At 39.4% G+C, this 19,207-nt stretch overlaps 1 protein-coding gene across 1 annotated transcript in view; it reads left to right on the plus strand.

The window, feature by feature from the left end:
- KIAA1328 (KIAA1328 ortholog) overlaps positions 1-19,207 on the plus strand; it is a 172,651-nt gene that overhangs the window by 119,892 nt on the left and 33,552 nt on the right. Inside the window, exon 9 of the mRNA XM_058827295.1 lies at positions 16,705-16,889. Coding sequence (XP_058683278.1) covers positions 16,705-16,889 — 185 coding nt within the window. The remainder of the gene's footprint in view (positions 1-16,704; positions 16,890-19,207) is intronic.

The following is a 19,207-nucleotide window of genomic DNA, read 5'->3' on the forward strand; positions in this document are numbered from 1 at the left end:
AACCAACACTGAAATAACTGGAAGCAGAGTTAAGCCAATATTTAGCTCTTTATCTCCATCCTGCTTGCTATTTAAAACTTCAATCAGTACACTATTGTACTTTCCTTCTGTCCTACCCTGTCGCATTCAAGTTAACACTGGAAGAAGATTCAGGCTTATTAGGAGAGCAACAAATAAAAACTGGCAAGGTTTTCTCCTTTTCTCAGAAAGTAACAGCTTCTTGTTCTGTGCTGTAACTATAGGTGTTCTTTTGACCAAAGAATGGTGGACAAGATGAGCAGCTGTGCTTTGAATGACTCCTTCCTTAGCGACAAGAGAATACCTCAAAATAATAAACTTCTCTGTTGAGAATACGGAGAACTAATTATTAATTTATAAACTAGGGGTCCAGTACCTTCTTTTCTCTTGTTTTTTAATTTCATTATACTAATTTTGTTTTTCTTTTTGAGATCCCCTTTCATTGAAAAGGGATAAGCCTTTTATTCTCCAGAACAGCAGGAGTTGTTAGTTTCCTTGGAATACTTCACTGTTAAACCAGGTGTTTGGCTGCTGTGAGTTACTGGCATATCTTTGTTGTATTCAGATGCTCTTTTCTTTCATTTTCACACAAACTGAAATGATCAAAGTATTATCACTATAACAAAAAAGATGGAGAGTCATGACATGTTTAAGATGCAGCAGCATTAAGCCCCTTGGAGTAAAAATGTAACCTAGAACATCTGTAGGGCTTCTTGGCAGCAGTTTGCCAAAACCCTGAAAATATCTACATATCCTAACAGGGAAAATGAGGAAAACCTGTGCTGTTAACAAAATGAGAGTCCTAGATTTCAAAAGGTTCCCCACCCTCTCTTCAATCCCCTAGTTTAATTTACTGTAATTTTTCAAAGTTATTGTGTGTTTGAGCAATCTCAAGGTGCCATGCCAGCTGGTTACAAAGTTTGGCAGGAAAACACTTGGAAGTTTTTCTTCCTATATCTTCAGTTTTGCAAAGGTTACCAGATGAATAGTCCCTAAATAATTTACTCTAATGTAAGGCTTAAAGAGGCTGTGGAAGACAAGTCCATTTGTCTCTTTTATGCATTTGAATATGTAAGTGATGTTTTCTTCAGTACAGAGAAGGAGAATATGCAAGTCTATGGTCATGTCTTAGAAAAGACATACATCCTTTTTTTAACTGTTTCTTTTGATGTTTTTTTCTCGTGCCTTTTCAATTTTTAGGGTTTTTTTTTTTTTTTTTTTGCATAATGTGGGGCTCTTTGGTTTTTTGTGTGGGTTGGTGGTTTTTTGGGGGTTTTTTGGTGGTTTTTTTTTGTTTGTTTGTTTCGTTTTGTTTTTTCTTCGTGGTCGTGGTGTTTGATTTTTAATTGACCTATCAAAAAGTTCTTGTTATGGCAAATGACAACAGAACATTAATGGAAAATCAGCCCACAGCATAGAACTTGATTTCAGTCTTCAAATAAACAAAACTTACTTTAAAAATACCCTGGTATTTTAAAGGAAATGGTGAAATACCTTTAAAATACGAAACTTGCTGAAGTGAGAAGTAAAATAAATAATATAATCAGGAACTGAAAAAACATTGGTTTTTTTTATATAATTAACAGCTCATTTTGTGTTAATTATCTACAATTACAAAAATCTAATTGCAATTTATTCTCTACTATCTGTAGGAGGAATTGTAGACAAGGGAATGTGCATCACTGCCAGGCATAAATGCTATAGGATGGGTACAAATAATAGAGGAACCCTTAATGAAAAAAAAAAAAAAAGCAAATAGGAGCATGCAGCTGTGCCAGACTATTGAAAGGTAATTGTAGTCAAAAATGAGGTATGTAGTTTAAAAGGCATCTTGTCATCTCCTGTAGGGATTAATTTTTTCCCTGACTGAAGAAAGCAAAATAGATTCCACAAGGAAATACAGTGCAGAGTTTGATTTCTGATGCAGATTTTCCTCATAGTCTGTTAGTGAAAATGAAAACTTTGATCTCAGGGGCTACTTCTAATTATAGCCAGATTTTCAAAGGATGCCTGTTTGGTTTTTTTCTTCTACATGTGCTGTTAAGGTCTTTTTGTTGTCATTGTCAGCAAGCATTGTCCATCTCAGACTGTTTGGATACCTATTATGATATGAATTTGCAGTGTTGGATTTGTCTCTTCCCTGATGTTGAGAAACAACGTGCCTGTCCCTTTGGTTACTTGCGGCTGGGCCAGCATTTGGGACCTGAACCACCTTCAGATGCAGGATCTCCATTTCTCTAAGGTGCAGCAGTCAGAGCAGGTTTTATTGAGGATGGTTTTCAGTAGCTTGGAGTGCTCCTAAGTGAGCCTACAGACAATTTGCAGGTATGGAGATGGTAGCTTGTGCAATTAATGGCAAGTTGTCTGTATAATTTCTTTTCAAGTCTGCCCCAGTGTGCAAGATGCTTTAAAATATTCAAAATAAAAACATAACCTGATGCATTTGTTTAGCATAAAACAGCCTTTTACAAAGTGCTTTCCATCTCCCAGACGCAGATGCTTGGTACATGCTCAAGTACCCACTCCATGCGTATTCAGTAGGATCAATACACCCAGCACCTGCTTTTGTGTGTGCTCCTGACATCTGCATCTGGGAAAGGAATTTTAAAACTCTTCCCTCCTTCGTTTAATCTTAACTTTGATCTGAATGGCATGGAAATAAGATGAATTTAATGGCACCAGCTTGAGGAGACACAGTTTTTCACTTGCAAGCACCCCTCCCCAGAATGCTGCTGTGTGCCTAAATCTTAACATTCAAGATTCCCTGCTTTTCTGATTCTTAGGTTTCCTGTGAGGCTCTGCCAGTGTGGCTTTTTACTGCCTTCTCTCTAATGGGCATCTTTGCCTCGGATTTCACACAATTCTGCCACTGAGCCTCCACACAAACCCGTGGCTACAGCAGCTATCAGATGTGTTTACAGTTATCTGCAGGCACTTGTTCAATGTATGCTATCTGGTGAAAGGATTCTTTCCTGGTGTATTAAAGATTTTCAGGTGGAATTTGCCACCTTTAATTTCATTGAAGGCTCTTTATGTTTGTGTGCCTCATTCTACATCACCCATGTGTATTTTTGCCAGTTTATATTTTTAGTTACTTGAAAATATCAAACACAGGATTCAGCGGTACTTCCCCTGTACTTGGATGTTCATTGCTATGGTGATAGTTCCAGGAGGGAGTGCTGTCAGGGGTACTTTAAAAGATTTTTATTTTTATGGTGTAACTATTTTTAATATCCAGTGAGAGAAGGTGACAATTATCTGTTGCTCCTTGTTTAATGCTTTGTTATGAACTCTCTTTTCTGAGGCTTGTTAGACATGCAGACATCTTTCTGTGGTGATGTGCAAGCACACTTGTGTGCTTTTGTCCAAATATTCAATACAATTAAATAGACCTGCAGAGGAACGCAGACTCGCAGCTCCCCCTGCTGTCCCAGGCATATCCAGATTTGTTCACTCAATTTCCCCCTCCAAATAATTTAAATATAAAATAAAAGTAGCTATTGCATGGCTCTGCTACTGCTGGCTTGTTTTTTGCTGGCCCCATTACTCCTGGTTTTGAGGAGAATTGAAAAACAATGGTAGTACCCATTTGGTTTCCTGAGAGAGGAATTTTCTTTTCAGTTCTTCATTCCAGCATGTTACTTCCCAGGTCCTGAGGTATGTCCAAGTCTTGGGCCTCTGAAGGAGAAACTTTCACAAGGGCTGCAACTGGCTCATTGCCCAAGACTCACAGGTTTCTGGTCATCTCTGAATTGTCCTTGGTGTCTTGAAGTATATCTATATAGGACTCAGCCAGCTTTTAGGAGTGTACTGAATACAGTTTGTTGGGATTTTTTTTCTATTTGCTGTTTTGGCAGACTGGCACATTAAATTGGGATGAAATAAACTGTGCTTGCAAATGGCCCATAAAATCTGTGTATGTGGAAGCTGCTTACCCACCTGTTAGTGCTCCTTTTAACAACCAACTTACTTTCTTGTTCCAGATAATTTTACATTGAAGTTTGTATCATTTTTAGATAGGATATTTGTGGTGCAAACGCTTGTTTGGCTGATAAAAAAAAAAAAAGTGCTTGCAGATCTGCCAATAGTGCACACGCTGAATTAGGTGCAGATATGAGTTTTTCTTTCTCTTGTGGTGGTGTCTGGCTATATATAGGCACAGAATCCTTCCAACAGATGGCTGCTGGAGTCTGCTGTGACGTATGGGAGGGTACAGTCAGAGTTAGACACACATTTTTGCTTCATTAGTGCCACGTGCAGACTCTGAAGGTAGTAGGTTTTCTTGTACAGGGTGAAGATCTTTGTTCTGATGTAGTTACTAAAAGCATAAAGGGGAATGTGTGGCAATTTTTTACATATACCTATGCACGCATTTAATATTGGGGGTTTTTTGTTAGGGTAGGCAGTGATCCTTATCAGACTGGAGAGAGTGGAGTTCATTTCTGCTGACCTGGTTCCTTCACTAATCTAATTTTCAGGTTTACTTTCAACTGCAACAGTGATTTCAAGCTGCCTATCTAACATTTACCTGAATTATGCTGATTCTGTTCTCACGATCGTGTCTGCTGCACACAGCAGTATTACATCATTCCCATTGCAGTCCAAAGTAACCTTGAGCAGGAAGCCTACTGAGTGACTGGAGGTATAAGATGTAAGCAGGAAATGCCATAAGTGGTTTCTATAGGCAGATACACTCAGCCTGTAGGTGACGTCTTCAAAAATCACAGACACCCAGGTGTTAGAAACACTGCTAAGCTTAGGATGGCAGTTGGTGAAAACAGGCTAGTTAAAACACAAGTGCTTTGGTATTTTCACAAAACTTGCATTTCCTGCCAGTGTTCTGCATGGGCTTGGTTCAGTAATATCCCACATCAAAACTGAAAATGCTTGGAGAATTTTTTTTTTTTGAGTTGAAATATGTGAAATACATGCATCTCCTGAAGGAGTTTGTTCCTTGCCAACACTTGCAGACAGTGAGAGACATTTTTGCAAGTCATTTGCAGATGCCTCCTTTACAGGAAAATGTAGACACTGTTAGTTTACTGGCTGAATTGAATTTTGAAAACCTGAATACTATTTTTATAAATTGAAGTGGATTACTTTTTCAGACATATCATTTTGTTACTTTTTATTTTTATGTGTTATCTTGGATGAAGAGAATATATTGTTAAATCTAAACATTCATATGTCCCAGAAATTTATCAGTTGGAAAAGTTTAGAAAAACCACATAAAACAAAATGTTCTGGAAGGTAGTTTTTAAATCAGGAAATTTTAAACCCACCCGCACAACTTTCATGCCATTTAAAGCTTATATCAGAACTGATGGGGCAGGACTAAGAACAAAAGCTATTGGTATTACAAAGTTAAGTGAGAAGTCCTCTGTACCCTGCTGTTCTGCCCATGATCACAGCTGCACTATGCTAAAACACACTCCCCCACCCCTCCTGTGACCTTGGCTGCACTTCAGCACTCGGAGAATTGAAGAAATAGGCAAACTTTAGTAAATATTAGGTTCTGCCACTTGCAGATTTGCAGACTACATATAAAGATAATAGCACATGTGCCCGCACTCACTTCCCAGCTCTGGCTCTCTCTGAAGTGGACTTTGTGTATTTGCCACTGAATTATTCTGGCATAAAACTTCCCAGACCATACAGATGTATTGACTTTAACACTGTGGCTTTGCACAGGTGCTGAGGCTTCCCAGAACTACCCATTATATTTATAAAAGTGCTAATTTCTGTGAGCCATGCAGAGAAAATTTTAGATTCAGCCCAGCTGATTTGTTCTTCACACTGCTCCTGCAGTGAAGAGGATTGATTTTTGTGTTTCTTTCGATATTTGGCTTCATTTCCTCTGGTACCCAGTGCTACAGGCCTTAATCCTTTAACCTTGAATGCGAGCATCAATGCTTCAGAAAGGATCAGGCCTTTTGATGGAGGGAGAACATCTTTTGTTGTACCAAATTGTTGGGAGTGGTATAAGGCAAGACAGATCTCCAGGCAGTATACATTTCACTGTTGTGTTAGAAGACTATAAACAGAGGGTGGGTTTAGTGGGGATTATAAATAATCTGGAGGAAGGTGGGGTATTAAAAGCAATGGAAGAGAGTTAATGACTTTTTCTTTAACATTTGACCAATAACCAGTCTATCATGACAGATGTGTACTGGGTTGCCAAATGCTATAGTCTGATTTGGGTAATGGTTCAAAGCTCAGCATGTCATGGAAATGGCACTGTGGTCCCTGATGGAGCAGGGGGAAAAAAGCTTTTTAGCTTCTCAAAGGGCAGTATTTGTGGAAGCAGATGCTTGCTTGCCCTACCCAGCATAAAGAACAGTTCTGCGGGCAGCCGGGAGAGTTCGTACTGCTGGATTTTTATAGGATCATTAATTATATGTTATAAGGCAGCTAAGCATGGCATTCCTAACTCGATGAATTCCATTATGAATGGCCTTTTCATATTCCTCATCTCATTATATTAAATGCATGTGACCTGAAGTTTAGCTAAAGTTATTGTTCGGGTTAACTTTCATTTAGTGGTTGCCCTAGTTTTAGAAACAGTATGATCTTTAGATTTTATTGAAAGTCAGGTTTTTTTATGCATGTTTTCGCAGCACTATTTTAGATAATTTCATTTGAAACTAGGTAGGAACCTCTGTGAGGTGGCAGGGAAGGGATTTAGTCACTCCTTGATTTGACTGGAGATTTCTGTACCCACTGGATGACAACATCCTGTTACATGGATTTGGCTATCATCTCCCTGCCAATAACTCTTAAACCTTCTGCTCTGTTCCATCTAGTCTTGCATATCTGACTGCCTCCCTGACACATAATCCCAGTTGTTTTGCCTTCAGATCATTCCTAATCTGGCCAAAACAGAGCTCTGTACATTTTTCTTCTGAATCTCTCTTCATTTCTGATTTTGATAATGCCACATCCTCCCTGCCACTCAGACTCATAACCTTGGGATCACTCTCCTTTGCATGCATCTGGGCTGCTGACAGCTATTGCAGCTTCCTTCTCCTTTGCAGCCAAAATATCTTTTTCTGCTATGCCAACAATTAAAAAAACCCCTTTGTTTTAGTTCTTGCACCTTGACTACTCTAAAGTCTTCTTTAACTGCTCAGTATTCATTCACCTACTTCAAAATAAGTTTTCCAAATGGGTATCTTGGCTGCTTCTTAAGATCTTGTCTGCTTTGCTTCTTTTGAACTCTCCTTCAGGGACCAGTTGTCTGTTAAAAGTCATAAAGCTGTTTCTTATTTTATTTTCTCTGCCACCACCTGTTCTTAACTCCATCAGTTATGTGGCACTCAGAGTTTTTTTTGTGTGTTGGATTAACTTTCAGCCATGTGCTGCTACTACATTCCCTAATTCTTTCTGTCTTTTGGAACCACTGGGTCATGTCATGGTGACTTCTGCCTTCATCTGTGTGTTCTGACAATGTATTTCTTGTTTTACATTTTATCATTTTGAGCTCTTTTTTTTCTCCTAAGCTTTTTAAGGGAGCTCTTTTCCCCTCCCCTCCCTCAATCCTAATTTGGTGAGTTTCAAACAAATGTGTTTCTTCACACAGATTACAAAGATGGTCTCTGCCTCGTAAATCCATCTAAAATCTAAGCCATACTCAAAAAGTTTCATTGGTGATCTGGGGAGAAAAGCATTAGAACTCAACTGCAGCGACAAGTCATCAGCTTGTCTTTGTGGAAATGCTTTCGTGTGGCTTCTAGCACGCACAAGAGTTTGAAACAAAACAATTTGCAAGTGTCTTCAGTCTTCTGTCAATAGTGCCAGACTTCACCTCTTTGTATAACTACATGCCCTTCTGTTTGATCAATGCATAGTTAATCCTTCTTTTCTTTTTAACTCTGTGTTCCCTTAATCTCCATTTACGTTTCTGCATCCTTTTTGAGTAAGCCACATCTCTGAGAGGTGGGCTAGGTTTATATACCTGCTGTGGACTCAGTAGGGCTGAGAGGGTTTGGCAGCACAAATAATGCAAACCCCTGAACCCACGTCACAGTGTCAGAATGGCACTCACAGCATCTGCTCTGGACAGATGTTTCCACCAGGTTGTAACAAACGTATGCAAATGTAGACTTTCACGCCCAAAAATCAACAGTGGTAGCTCTAAGATGGCAAAAATCACTTGTGTCTGGACCAGAAGGGTTTCCAGAGGCTGGGAACTGGCAGCCCCAAGCCCAAAGCTTTATGGCAGCCAGCCTTGTGCCAGGATCTCTTCCCTTTGTTCTTCCCCTTGAGAGTGGACATCAGAGCAATGCCAATACATACCTCAGTGGTGTCTTTTAGTGAGGCAGTGGTTTCCATCTGGTTTCAGTTCTATTATATCGGAATATTTTCTAAATACAAGTGCAAATATGTGTTAAATCTGTTCCATAAACATCCTGGTTGAGTCAATATTTGGTGTTGCTGTCAAATTCACATAAAATATATGCACTGAAAGGACATGTTTAGTGTGTTGGTTTTTCTGTGGGTCCCAGGCCATGGTTTTTATAGTTGTATGCCATTATTTAGGCATCTAAGTCTGTATTGCTCTTGCAATAAATACTTGATTTTACAGTCACTAGCAATCAAACATGCTCTGTGAAATACGTAACTTCAGTGAATTTAAGGCAACTGAAATGGCTAAAATGGTTATTTTAAATCTTTACCAGTAGCTATCTTGTCAAATCTGCATCTGTTGGGCATGGTAATCTACTAATCAAAGTAAAGTCCAAAGTCTCAACTTCTCTATTTACTTCTTTTCAGGCTATGGGATTTTTTTCTTAAAGCAGATCAATAAACAATCTCAGTGTTTTCATTTTACTAAGTAATATAATATGGATGAGTACTAGTGTAGTGGTAAATCATTAATATACTCTTTAATCATAGAGTGACCATGTCCCACAGATGTGATTTAATCATGGAAAAAAGGCCAATGAAGTGTGAAGATGCATCAGGAAGGGTGTTTCTAACTGATCTGGGATAGTGTATGACACCATTTCAAAAGATGCTGTAGTATGAGAATATTTAGGATGGCATGTACATTTGTAGTTACAGACCTGACAAAATTCTAACATGATTGTTTTTATCATTATAAAACAAAAATCAAAATCCATGTCAAGTTTGTATTTGGCAGAGGAGCCAAATGGCTTTTTGGAGTAAGTAACGCACTGCAGTTTCCAGACTAGTCCCAAGATTTGTAAGACTTTGACACAAAGAGACAATCCTAAAAACCTGTAGTAACCTGCTCTTAACATGCCTGATTCAATCATCCTGTGGTACAGATAAAGGTGATTAAAATAAGAGGACAGAAATTTCATGGAAAAATGGGTCCTGCAAGGGTGCTTCTGTGTTGTTTTCAGCGGTAATGGTCCCTGGTTAGAGAAATCAGATTGTGCAGCCTCGGAAGAACAGACAGTGTATCTGACTCTTAGTGTGTCCATCCTCTGCTGTATTGTCAGTTACCCTTAGCAAATGATTGCTCCATGATGTGATCCATGATCAGAAAAAGGGCTTTTGCAATTGCTGCTCGTTTACTGAAAGCTGCTGTTATCAACACCTATCAGGCTGTCTGGAAACTTCTGTAGAGGAGAGGGTGCTTGTGTACTAGTAATCCTAGTAAAGGAAGAGATTAGGTGGTTACCTGCCCACCCAGACCATCTCTGCCACAGCCTGTTTTGAAATGCAGCCCATCCACTGTGAAGCCTTTTGCGCTGGGTGAGCCAAGTTGAGAAGAGAGGATGTGTTGTTCTTCTATGCCTTTATCACAACCAAATTGCAATCCAATTTGGGGCATGTTTGTTTAGGAGATAGCTTGCATATGGCATTTCGATGGGTATCTTGTGACTGGGGCTGGCTCTCAGCCAGACTCTAGTGATGCTGGATAAGGCACTAAGACTGGCATTCACTTTGCTGAAGAGCATGTGATTCTCCTTCTGAAGGAGAGAGTGATGCTGCCTGATGTACTGAAGTAGTTTAGATTTAGTTCAAAAACTTTGTCCTAAACAGGGTTTTGCATCATTCCTCGTGGTGCTTTGACTGGTGACAGCCAGGCAGGCTTTTCAGATATACAGACACTGTTTCGAAGGATTGTTTTTATACCTTTGACTTGACATTTACATGACTTCCTTTTGTGAAGGCTGACAGCAAAGTCTGCTGGAACGACAGCTGCTCTGCTCTGTAAGAAAGGCCAAACACAATCACAGAATTTTGCCATGCTAAAACTTGGCCAGTCTGTATCCTGTGGCCATTTCTCTGTGACTGAAAACCTTTATGCTAGAATTTTCTTTGAATTCAGGAAAGATAGAAAAGTAATCACAGCTGTAATTTTGCTGTTTATTAGGAAAACTCAGATATGTTGGAAAGGTTCTGGTAGGGAGTTGAAATGTAGTGAGCTTAAACCAGAGGAAGGAGAGGGCTTCAAAGGGAAGGCGTGAATATAATTCTAGGTTAAATTAACTTAATACTTGATACAAATGGACCTCTCACCATGTATATTAAGTGAAGTCCTGACTTCACTGAAAATAAAGACAGTATTCTGATTGATTCAGTGGGGCTAGGGTTTCACCTATGGCTGGTATGATCTAATAGGTCATTGCTAATTAAGAGCATATGTGGCCTCAATTCTTGCTAGCAGAATTAAATATCTGAGCATCAGCCACTGAGGGAGTGGGGAAGCAACTGGTCTCTGAAGAGTGGTTTGGGAAAGCCGTGCTATGGATTGCTGTACTCTGGTACAGGTTCAGATATAGAAAAAAATTTAGCATGGGTACCAGTGTATCTCCTCCAAGATGAGAGAAAAGTAAACCAAATGCAGTAGGTTTGAGAGAGAGATCTCAACAGGGGGAAAAGAACCTGAAAAACAACAGAGAAACCTGACACAGCCATGGGCATTACTGGATTCAAGGGCATTGAGCCTGAATAGTGCTGTAAGAGATGAAATCTCTGCATGACAGCTCAGCAATATATTGTCTGCATAATAACATGTAGATTGTAGGCAATCACTGTCTATTTTCTGTGATGAAAAATCCTTTTATTACAAGCAGATTTGATAATATTTATATTTCAGTTCCAGAGCTCTTACTGACTGTTGAAGTGTTTCCCTACCTGTCCCTGCTCTCCTGCCTTTTGCCTAAAAGATATGTAAGAGGGGAGATGGATGTGGTCCTGAAGACAGCTGGAGGAGAGGAGTTGGGGAACTCTGACTGCACCTTTTCAATGGTTAAAGTGGTCTTTTAAGGAAGATACTGACTTTTGAATAGGGTCTATAACTGACAAGTTGTCATGCTTTTCAGCTTAATGGGCAGATTCAAGTTAGATATGATGAAGAAATGTTTCACTGTGAGAGTGGTAAAGCAGTGGTACAGGTTTCCCAGAAAGGTGGTGGATTCTCCAGCCCTGGAAACATTCAAGGTCACTTTGGTTAGGCTCAGAGCCATTTGTTCTAGTTGAAGACGTCCCTGCTCATTGTAGGGGGATTGGACATGGGGACTTTTAAAAGGTTCCTTCTAACCCAAACTATTCTCTGATTCTGTGATCTCAAAGCTTTAAATGCACATGCTCTCTAGAAAGGAAAGCAGCTGTTTCTTATTGACATTCACTGGATCCCAGCAGTGCCATTAACATGCTGATGCATCTAACATAACCCTCAAAATGCCAGGTTTTATAATTGGCCCATGAAATCTCACTCTGGGCTTGAATATGGTCTGCAAGGTCTGTATTAGAATAGGAATTTTTCTTGCTTCTTAAAGGGAGGAGAAAACGCTAAGCTAAAAAAAACATTTTTAGGAAGGGAAGGTTCATGGCATTCAGGGATGAGAGATTGCCCTGAAGTTCACACTATGCTTCTCCTCCTCACCTGCAACTCTCTTACCTCCCTTCCAGCTCTGCTCAGCTGCCCTCTAGATTTGTACATCCTACACAAAGCAGTAGCAAGTAGATCCACCTCCCTTCTCTTTCCTCTTTGCTTCTCTGCTGGCTACTTTCTTCTGATGTGTTTCTTCTCAGCTCCACTTGAGGGGACTGGAAAAGTTGTGATTGTTCAGTAGACCACTGCCATTTGTTTTGAGAACCACGCATCCAAAGTCTTCAGTGCTTCTTTTCTCCCTAGAAATATTTTTTTTTTATTTGCTATGCAGACAAACAACCTCCCAAGCAGCCCCACTTTGGAACGGGTGGTTTCAAAAGTGCTGTTTGATAACAAGCTTGATGTGAACTGATCTAAATTTGGACCCCTACTGAAAAGAAGATCCTGGCATCTTCTCTTTTGTGCCAGCGCTTGTAGTGCTGTTGCTTTGTACTGAGCTGACTCTGGAAACTGATCTGGCTGGAAAACATTCCCAGCCAAAGTGGCAGGGGAGGAAGCAATTTTCAGCCTGTTTGTCAAACTGCATCTGAAATGGCAATTCAGGTTCCAGCTACAAAAACGTATTGCTTGGGTTGTCTACTTATCACCAGTTTTGCATCATTAAGTGTTATGCATTCTTGGCCTGATATAATTGCAGCAGATTGCACACATGAACTGTTAATTATTTTATTTTTAAAACAGAAATTACAGAACAGGAAAATAACATTCCAACATGTTTGCTTTTGGAGCTAACCTACCACGGCAATCTGTTAGTTTGATAATGGTTAAACTCACAAGCCCTTTCCTCAGCAGAGTGCAGTAGGGTACCATTAAGGCAGCCATCTGTTGAACATACATAGTGGAGGCATGCATTGCGTCGCATTTTGGGTTTCTGAATAGTTACAACACTGATCTGCACTGAAAAATGCACGGAAAGATCAGAGTTCAGTGAAAGGTGAGCATCCAAATCTGGGATCGAAGACTGGGAACCCAGTCAGCTGAGCATTGGGTGTGGAGCAGGGAAGAGAGGAAGCCTCGTGGGCGAGGTAAATCACATGCTGATAGTAAGCACGACTCTGGCAAGAGCCTGAGCTGCTTGGGTTGCTTAGCGATTCAACAGATCTGCAAAACTCCATTTGCAGAACAAGGCTGCCATTATGTTGGATTGATTCATCAGGATCAGCAGCTAAAAGAAGTTATATTCTATCAGAGTTTTCCTGCATTAGTTTAAAAATGAATTTAGTTGGCTCTAAATGGACATTTATTTTAGTATCTTGAAGAACTGACTTTCCTCTTTAAAGCAGAATAATGTATCTATATGATGCCCTAACTTGAACAGTACATAAAGATTAGTAAATAAGACCCCATTAAAAATACTTATAATGTAAGTAACATGGGTCCCAATAGCCTTTCTAATGTCCATTAATGCTTATTGTGAGGATCAGAGCTCATTTTACTGAGCCATTTAGTCAAACCATGTGATTATTTAGAAAGTTAATTCATGCATACTAAAATCTAGCTTAAGTAATGCAGAGGGTAGGAGGTAAAACTCTATGGAGACGATAGTCCTTTTTGTTATTTAATGATCAGCCATAATTAACTTGCAAATTTGAAATAATTAGAACAAATTAAAGGTATTTAACTTTGCCTCCCTAAAGAAAAATTCAAATTGCACCAAATGCAGCTTTAAATTATTCAAGTCTCAGAGGTCTGTGCCGGGTTTTTTTACAATGCCTTTTCTATGATGAGAATACCAATCTGCTTTTTGTCAGAAAGCATCCTATCAAGTAATTGTTCTTTGTGTCTAATAAATGACAGCTATTCTTCTTTGTAAAAGTATTTCAGTCTCTGAAGACTACATCAGCATTTCCATGGCATTTTAATTCAATAAAACAAAAGGTTAATGTTTTTCTACTTTTTAAGGAATGCAAATACTAGCAGTATTCAATGGGTCCTGAATGACATTTAAAATTTGCCATTCGCGCTCAGCAGGGATATCGCGATATGAGGCTCAGAAAGGATGGAAGGAATGTTCAAGGTGTGATTTCCTTTGGTGATGGTGTACTTGGATATTCATAATGAGGCAGCAGTGCTGAGATTCGCTTCTTTTCTGGTCACACTACATCTCCTGCCCTGGTATGTAGGGTAGGTAGGTTAATAAGGTCTTTATTTAGACGGTCTTCTCTGTTGGGTAGTTTCAAGGAGTGCCATGAAAATTCATTGGATATTGTGGTGACCTGCAGGAAGTCCTCCTAACAATGGTGCCTTTGAGTGACATGATGAGTAGTTAGATTTGAAAATAGACAAAAACCTCTTTTGCTGCTAAATCTCTCCAGATATAAATTCCCGATTCCTTTCAACCATATGTTGAGTTTAAATTTCCACGTTGCAATAGTCACATCATTCAATACTAATTATTCCAGAGGTGAATGAGTAATTATGCTCTGAAACAGATTTTTTTTTTCCTTATGTTTTCTTTGTTTAATTGTGGTAGATAGTTAATTACTGAATTTTCTTCTCTCTGCATTATCCCTTTCCCTCCTTGGTCTGCACATCTTTGAGATTAAGTGTCATTTTAAGATTTGGGACTCTATCATTTCTTGGGCAAAACTTTAGCATAAGCTGTCTTCTATTATGTACTAAACAATGAGGCTCTAGTTGTTTACTGAGGTTTTAAATGCAAATACACTTGCTTTTGTTATTTATTATACCTTAGCTTATGTACCTTCTTTTTGGTGTCTGTTTGAATTGCCTCTGCCACTGCTGTATTTAAAACAGAACTCAGTATTCTAGAGGTAACTGCACCATGTAGAAGATACTGCATTCAGAAGGAGAACCAGTCAAGTGATCACCTCCTTATCTGCAAGCCAAAGGTCACTGTTTTCACATGAGGAGTGTAGGTTGTAATCAAATGTGCTTTCAACAACTCAGAAAGCATCCAAATAATGACAACCTCACTGTTTTTTTAAATGTTGTTAATCATCCCAAGTACAGGCAAATGGAATATCAGGTCCTGTTTTATCAGAGAAATCTCGTCAGGTAGTACACCTTTAAGCCTCTTTAAGCAGTTGCTAGGATCCAAACCACCTCTTGGTGCTCTTGTAGTTGCAGGAATTAGTAGGTTAATAATTTCATATAACTCAAATAAGATACTAATTTAGGCCACCATAAATTTTAAAAACACTTTGCAGAATTATTAGTGGTCACACAGTTAGAAGCCCTAAAGTAAACGGAGGTTATTTGGAGAAGTTATATCCAACACTTCAGTCAGTTATTACAGGTCATAAGCCATTATATACTGTTCTGCATTAATAATACAGGAGTAGTGCTAATTGTCCAACAGGCTCAGTGGGCCCTATTAAACAATGTCTTATACAGCACATTGATGGGAAACTTTTAATTTAGCTATTATCTCCTGCTTTTTCCACAGATCTACAATAACTTCAGTCAGTGCAAGCTTTTAGGTAAAAGATTCTTGTGATTCAATCTCCTTGAAGCTGTATCTTAACTCATAAAAGCTCAGTGAGACTCGTTGGGTTGCCGGTGTAAAACTGGTGCTTAAACAGGGAAAATATAATAGAAATATAGAATGGTTTAAGTTGGAAAAGACCTCTGGGATCACAGAATCCAACTGTTAAGATTTATTTCATCTTCTAATAACTTAAGAAAGCTGTTTGCCACTTCCATGATTTAAGTAGATCAATATAATCTTGAGATAAATTGTATTATTTTATTTGGATAATACAAAGATACTTTTTTGTGTTCTTAATTTCTTTTGTAAAGGGGCTTTTTATGACAGGGACTAATGACTTGCAGATGTTGGGAATTGTCATTTAAAGCAGTAGTTATTTCGCAGAGACCAGAATTTGAAAGCAGTAGCTTTAGTGAGAGAAACGTGGGTCTTCATAGCCTCCTGCCTGCCCAGACGATTTTGAGATATCTGTGTCTGCAGAGCTTAAGGCCATGATTGTTCCCCATCACTAGATTTGCCTCCTGCCTCTGTCCATGCAGTGTTCATGATGTGTTGAAGTTCATCCTGAACCGTAATGGTTCTGATCAACTTTCTCTTTCCTTAGTTTACTCAAAGTACTGCACTTCTGCACCAGATTCTCTCCCACCAGTTTGCTCATACTTTTAAACTCTAAAAGTACCTCTATTCATCAATCTCACCTCGTTGTTTCCTCTCTTCTCATCCATTTCTTCTTGAATTAGATTCTTACTGTCTCTGGGGGTTTTTAAAAAGCATGTAGATGGGGCACTTGGGGATGTGGTTTATTGGTGGCCTTGGCAGTTGTACTCAGATGATCTCAAAGGTCCTTTCCACTAAAAATGATTTTGTGATTCTGTGATCTGCTTCCCTTTTGCAAACTAAAATTTCACATTTCTCTTTACATAATCTTCTCTGTTTCCTCTTTAGTCTAGCAAAGTGGACATTTTTTAAATTACTCTTTCTTTCAATTTTGTCCCATTGTGGTGAACAAAGTTTGTCTTCATCTTCGTTTGTGTGTCTTCATCCCACTGGTGCTGTTCTAACCCTTCTGACTTGAAAAATCCAGGATCTAATGCTTTAGGGAATGTGCCCAATGCTGCAAAACTCTGAATACAGCTGTCAGGGTGCTGCTGGCTCCTGATAACCAAAGACTGCTGATAAAGTGGTTTGGTAACTCTTCAAGCCTTAGGCATCCTGCTTTCAGAAATTATAAATGGATTCAACAAGAACTCAGCCAGCAGCATGATGCTTATGCTTCTGGAGAGTAAAAGTTGGGTAGGGAGCTGGGTGCAGTGTTAGTGGACTGAATGCATCATGTAACAGTGCAATCTTTCTTTCCTCCCAGTGTCCCGGTGTTGAAACATGAAGATTATTTATTGAGGACACCTCCAGTGAGCAAAAACTCCAGAGAACCTGGGAGCAGTCGTGGGAGCAGTTCAGGGAAGAAAATGGTTGGCTTTGGTGCAAATGTGGATGATGGGAAAAGCCCTCTAATGCAGACCAAGAGGGAAGGCACCAAGTCCAGGAAAGGTAAGGGGAAGCATGCTGTATTGCAGGGCCATGGGTGTGCCGGTGTGTTGAAAACAATATTAGTAAAATGCACATTTAAAGGAAGAGGTTAGCAGGTGTTTGAAACAACCTAAGAGAAGGTGATAGCTCCATTTAAAAAAAATACAAAATATTTTAAGTAACAAGTGGTGATCCTGTCTGCTGGAAAAAAGTAGCCCCTTATTCTCAAAAGACTCCTTCAATGATTTGTTTTTAACTTTCCCAAAAGGCAGTGAGAATAAGTGCAGTAGGGTTTGCTCTTTAAATGTAATCCTTGCATTCTTTTCCTCCTTGAGTGATGACTTCACCATCACAACCTGCTATTTTGTCACACAGGGATGTCTGTACTGCTAGAACCTATCCTGCCCTTAGCTTACTGCCTCCACTTAAGGAGCAGAGGAGCAATCTTTTCTCTCTTATGAAGAGAAAAGGTTGGGAACAAAAGCAGCTTGAATGTTTCACTGCTTAGCCTTGAACATAATCCTTGGTTCAATTATGAACTAGTGCTTTTTTAAAAATTTCTTTATTTTAACTTATCTGCCCGTTTGCCGTATATGTCAGCATAAAAATAAAGAAAATAGCAAAATGAGAAGAAATGTGGTGCAGTTCTCAAAGGAACAAATAACTTGTGTTATTGGTTAAGGCCATACCAACATTAAAAAGCAGTCCCTGTGAAGAAACTTTGAAAAGGGTATCATCAGCCTGGACCCAAACAGTGGCTGAGGTTAATCTCTTCCAAGGCACAGCTACAAAAGTTGGAAGCCTGTAAAGGGCTTGTGTCCAAAAAAATCAATTTCTAATTTGAAACAAAATCATTTTTGACTAACAGGGGTTCAGGACCCATTACTTTTGCTGTATAATCTGCTGACATTTCACACTTTCTGTTGTGCACAATGAATCCTAATAGTCATTTTATAACATTGCTACACCAATCAATTTAAGCAAGAGAAAGCCGTTACAATTCTGCAAAGTTTCAGGGGCAATTTTCACTGATGGTTTTCTTTTATGGTTTTTTTTCAGCTATCCTTTTTTTGTTTCTTTTTTTTTTTCTTTCTTCCTCTTCCTTCTGCCCCCCTCCTTCTCTGTGCTACAGTGATGAAACCAGGATTTTTCACAGCTGGATGATGGGTTTTGTTCCTTGGATAGGGGTAGTCCCCAAAAGTAATTTATTGTCGATAGATGCAGGGGAAAATATCCAACCTGGCCTCTTCATTCATTCATTCATTCATTTCATTTTGTAGGACTGAGGAGAAGTTACAAGCTGCATCTGGCTATTGCACATAGTGACTAGATGTACCTTTGCTGATTTAGTGATTGTAGTGGTTAGTTAGCATGATCTCTGAAGATGGTGGGCATCTTTTGCAAGCACCTACTGGGATTGCTGGTTTTTATGGTGTAGAGATGCATGGCAAAATTTGACTTACGAACATCAGCACTTGCTGTGATAGCTGATAAAGTTCAGAGGAATGCTATCAAGCTGTGGAACAACCTCAGGTCTATTACTGATTTGAATGGTTGTTTATCACAAGGCAAATTACCTAGCACTAATCACTGAAGTCTTCTGTATTTAGTACCTTTTTAATTGGCTTCCTTCTGTTATATATATGGACTCCTTTAGCAAGCACACACACATACTTTTAAAGTGTTTTTTCCATCTTAGGAGATCACCAGGACAAATGTCAAGATTTTTAATTCTGGATAGCCTGGACTTAGTTGGCTCTGTCCTTGTTTTTGCTGGACATTCCCATCTGCTGCTGACCTGGGATTTCTGGTTCAATGCAGTATGAGAAAGGGGAATGAAATTCACAAGGTGATATCTTCTTCAGGCATGAAACTCACATACCTGATGGTGGCCTTTTGGTCAGAACACAGCAGTCCTGTGTACAGAAACATTTTCTGCTGAAAACTTCTCAACCGTCAGGTTGCTACAGAGGTTTATTTTTTCTCATGCCTGTATCAGCCTGGTCTATTTAAATTGTTTGTTCTCCAGGAGGCTGACTCTATGCAAGCACACCTTAGTGCAATGTGAGTGCTGATGAGAGCTCTTGCGCTTGCTGAACCATTGGGAGCGGTGGCTGTATCGGTAGTGGTGTCTCTCCAGAGCTACACAGGGACTTGTATCAGGTTTAAAATTACTAATCAGGAAGCTGTCCCCATCCTGGAATGGCGGAAGACTTTCCTGCCTACAGGATTTCTCACTTGCTGTGACAATGGTGAGTTTGAAAAGGGTGATTTCCTAAGTTTTTCTTTCCCCCTGAAAGTGGTTAGTAATGGGGAGAAGAGTGCTGCTAACGGTGGTC

The sequence above is a fragment of the Poecile atricapillus genome, chromosome Z, assembly GCF_030490865.1.
Source record: "Poecile atricapillus isolate bPoeAtr1 chromosome Z, bPoeAtr1.hap1, whole genome shotgun sequence".
NCBI classification, from domain to species: Eukaryota; Metazoa; Chordata; class Aves; order Passeriformes; family Paridae; genus Poecile; species Poecile atricapillus.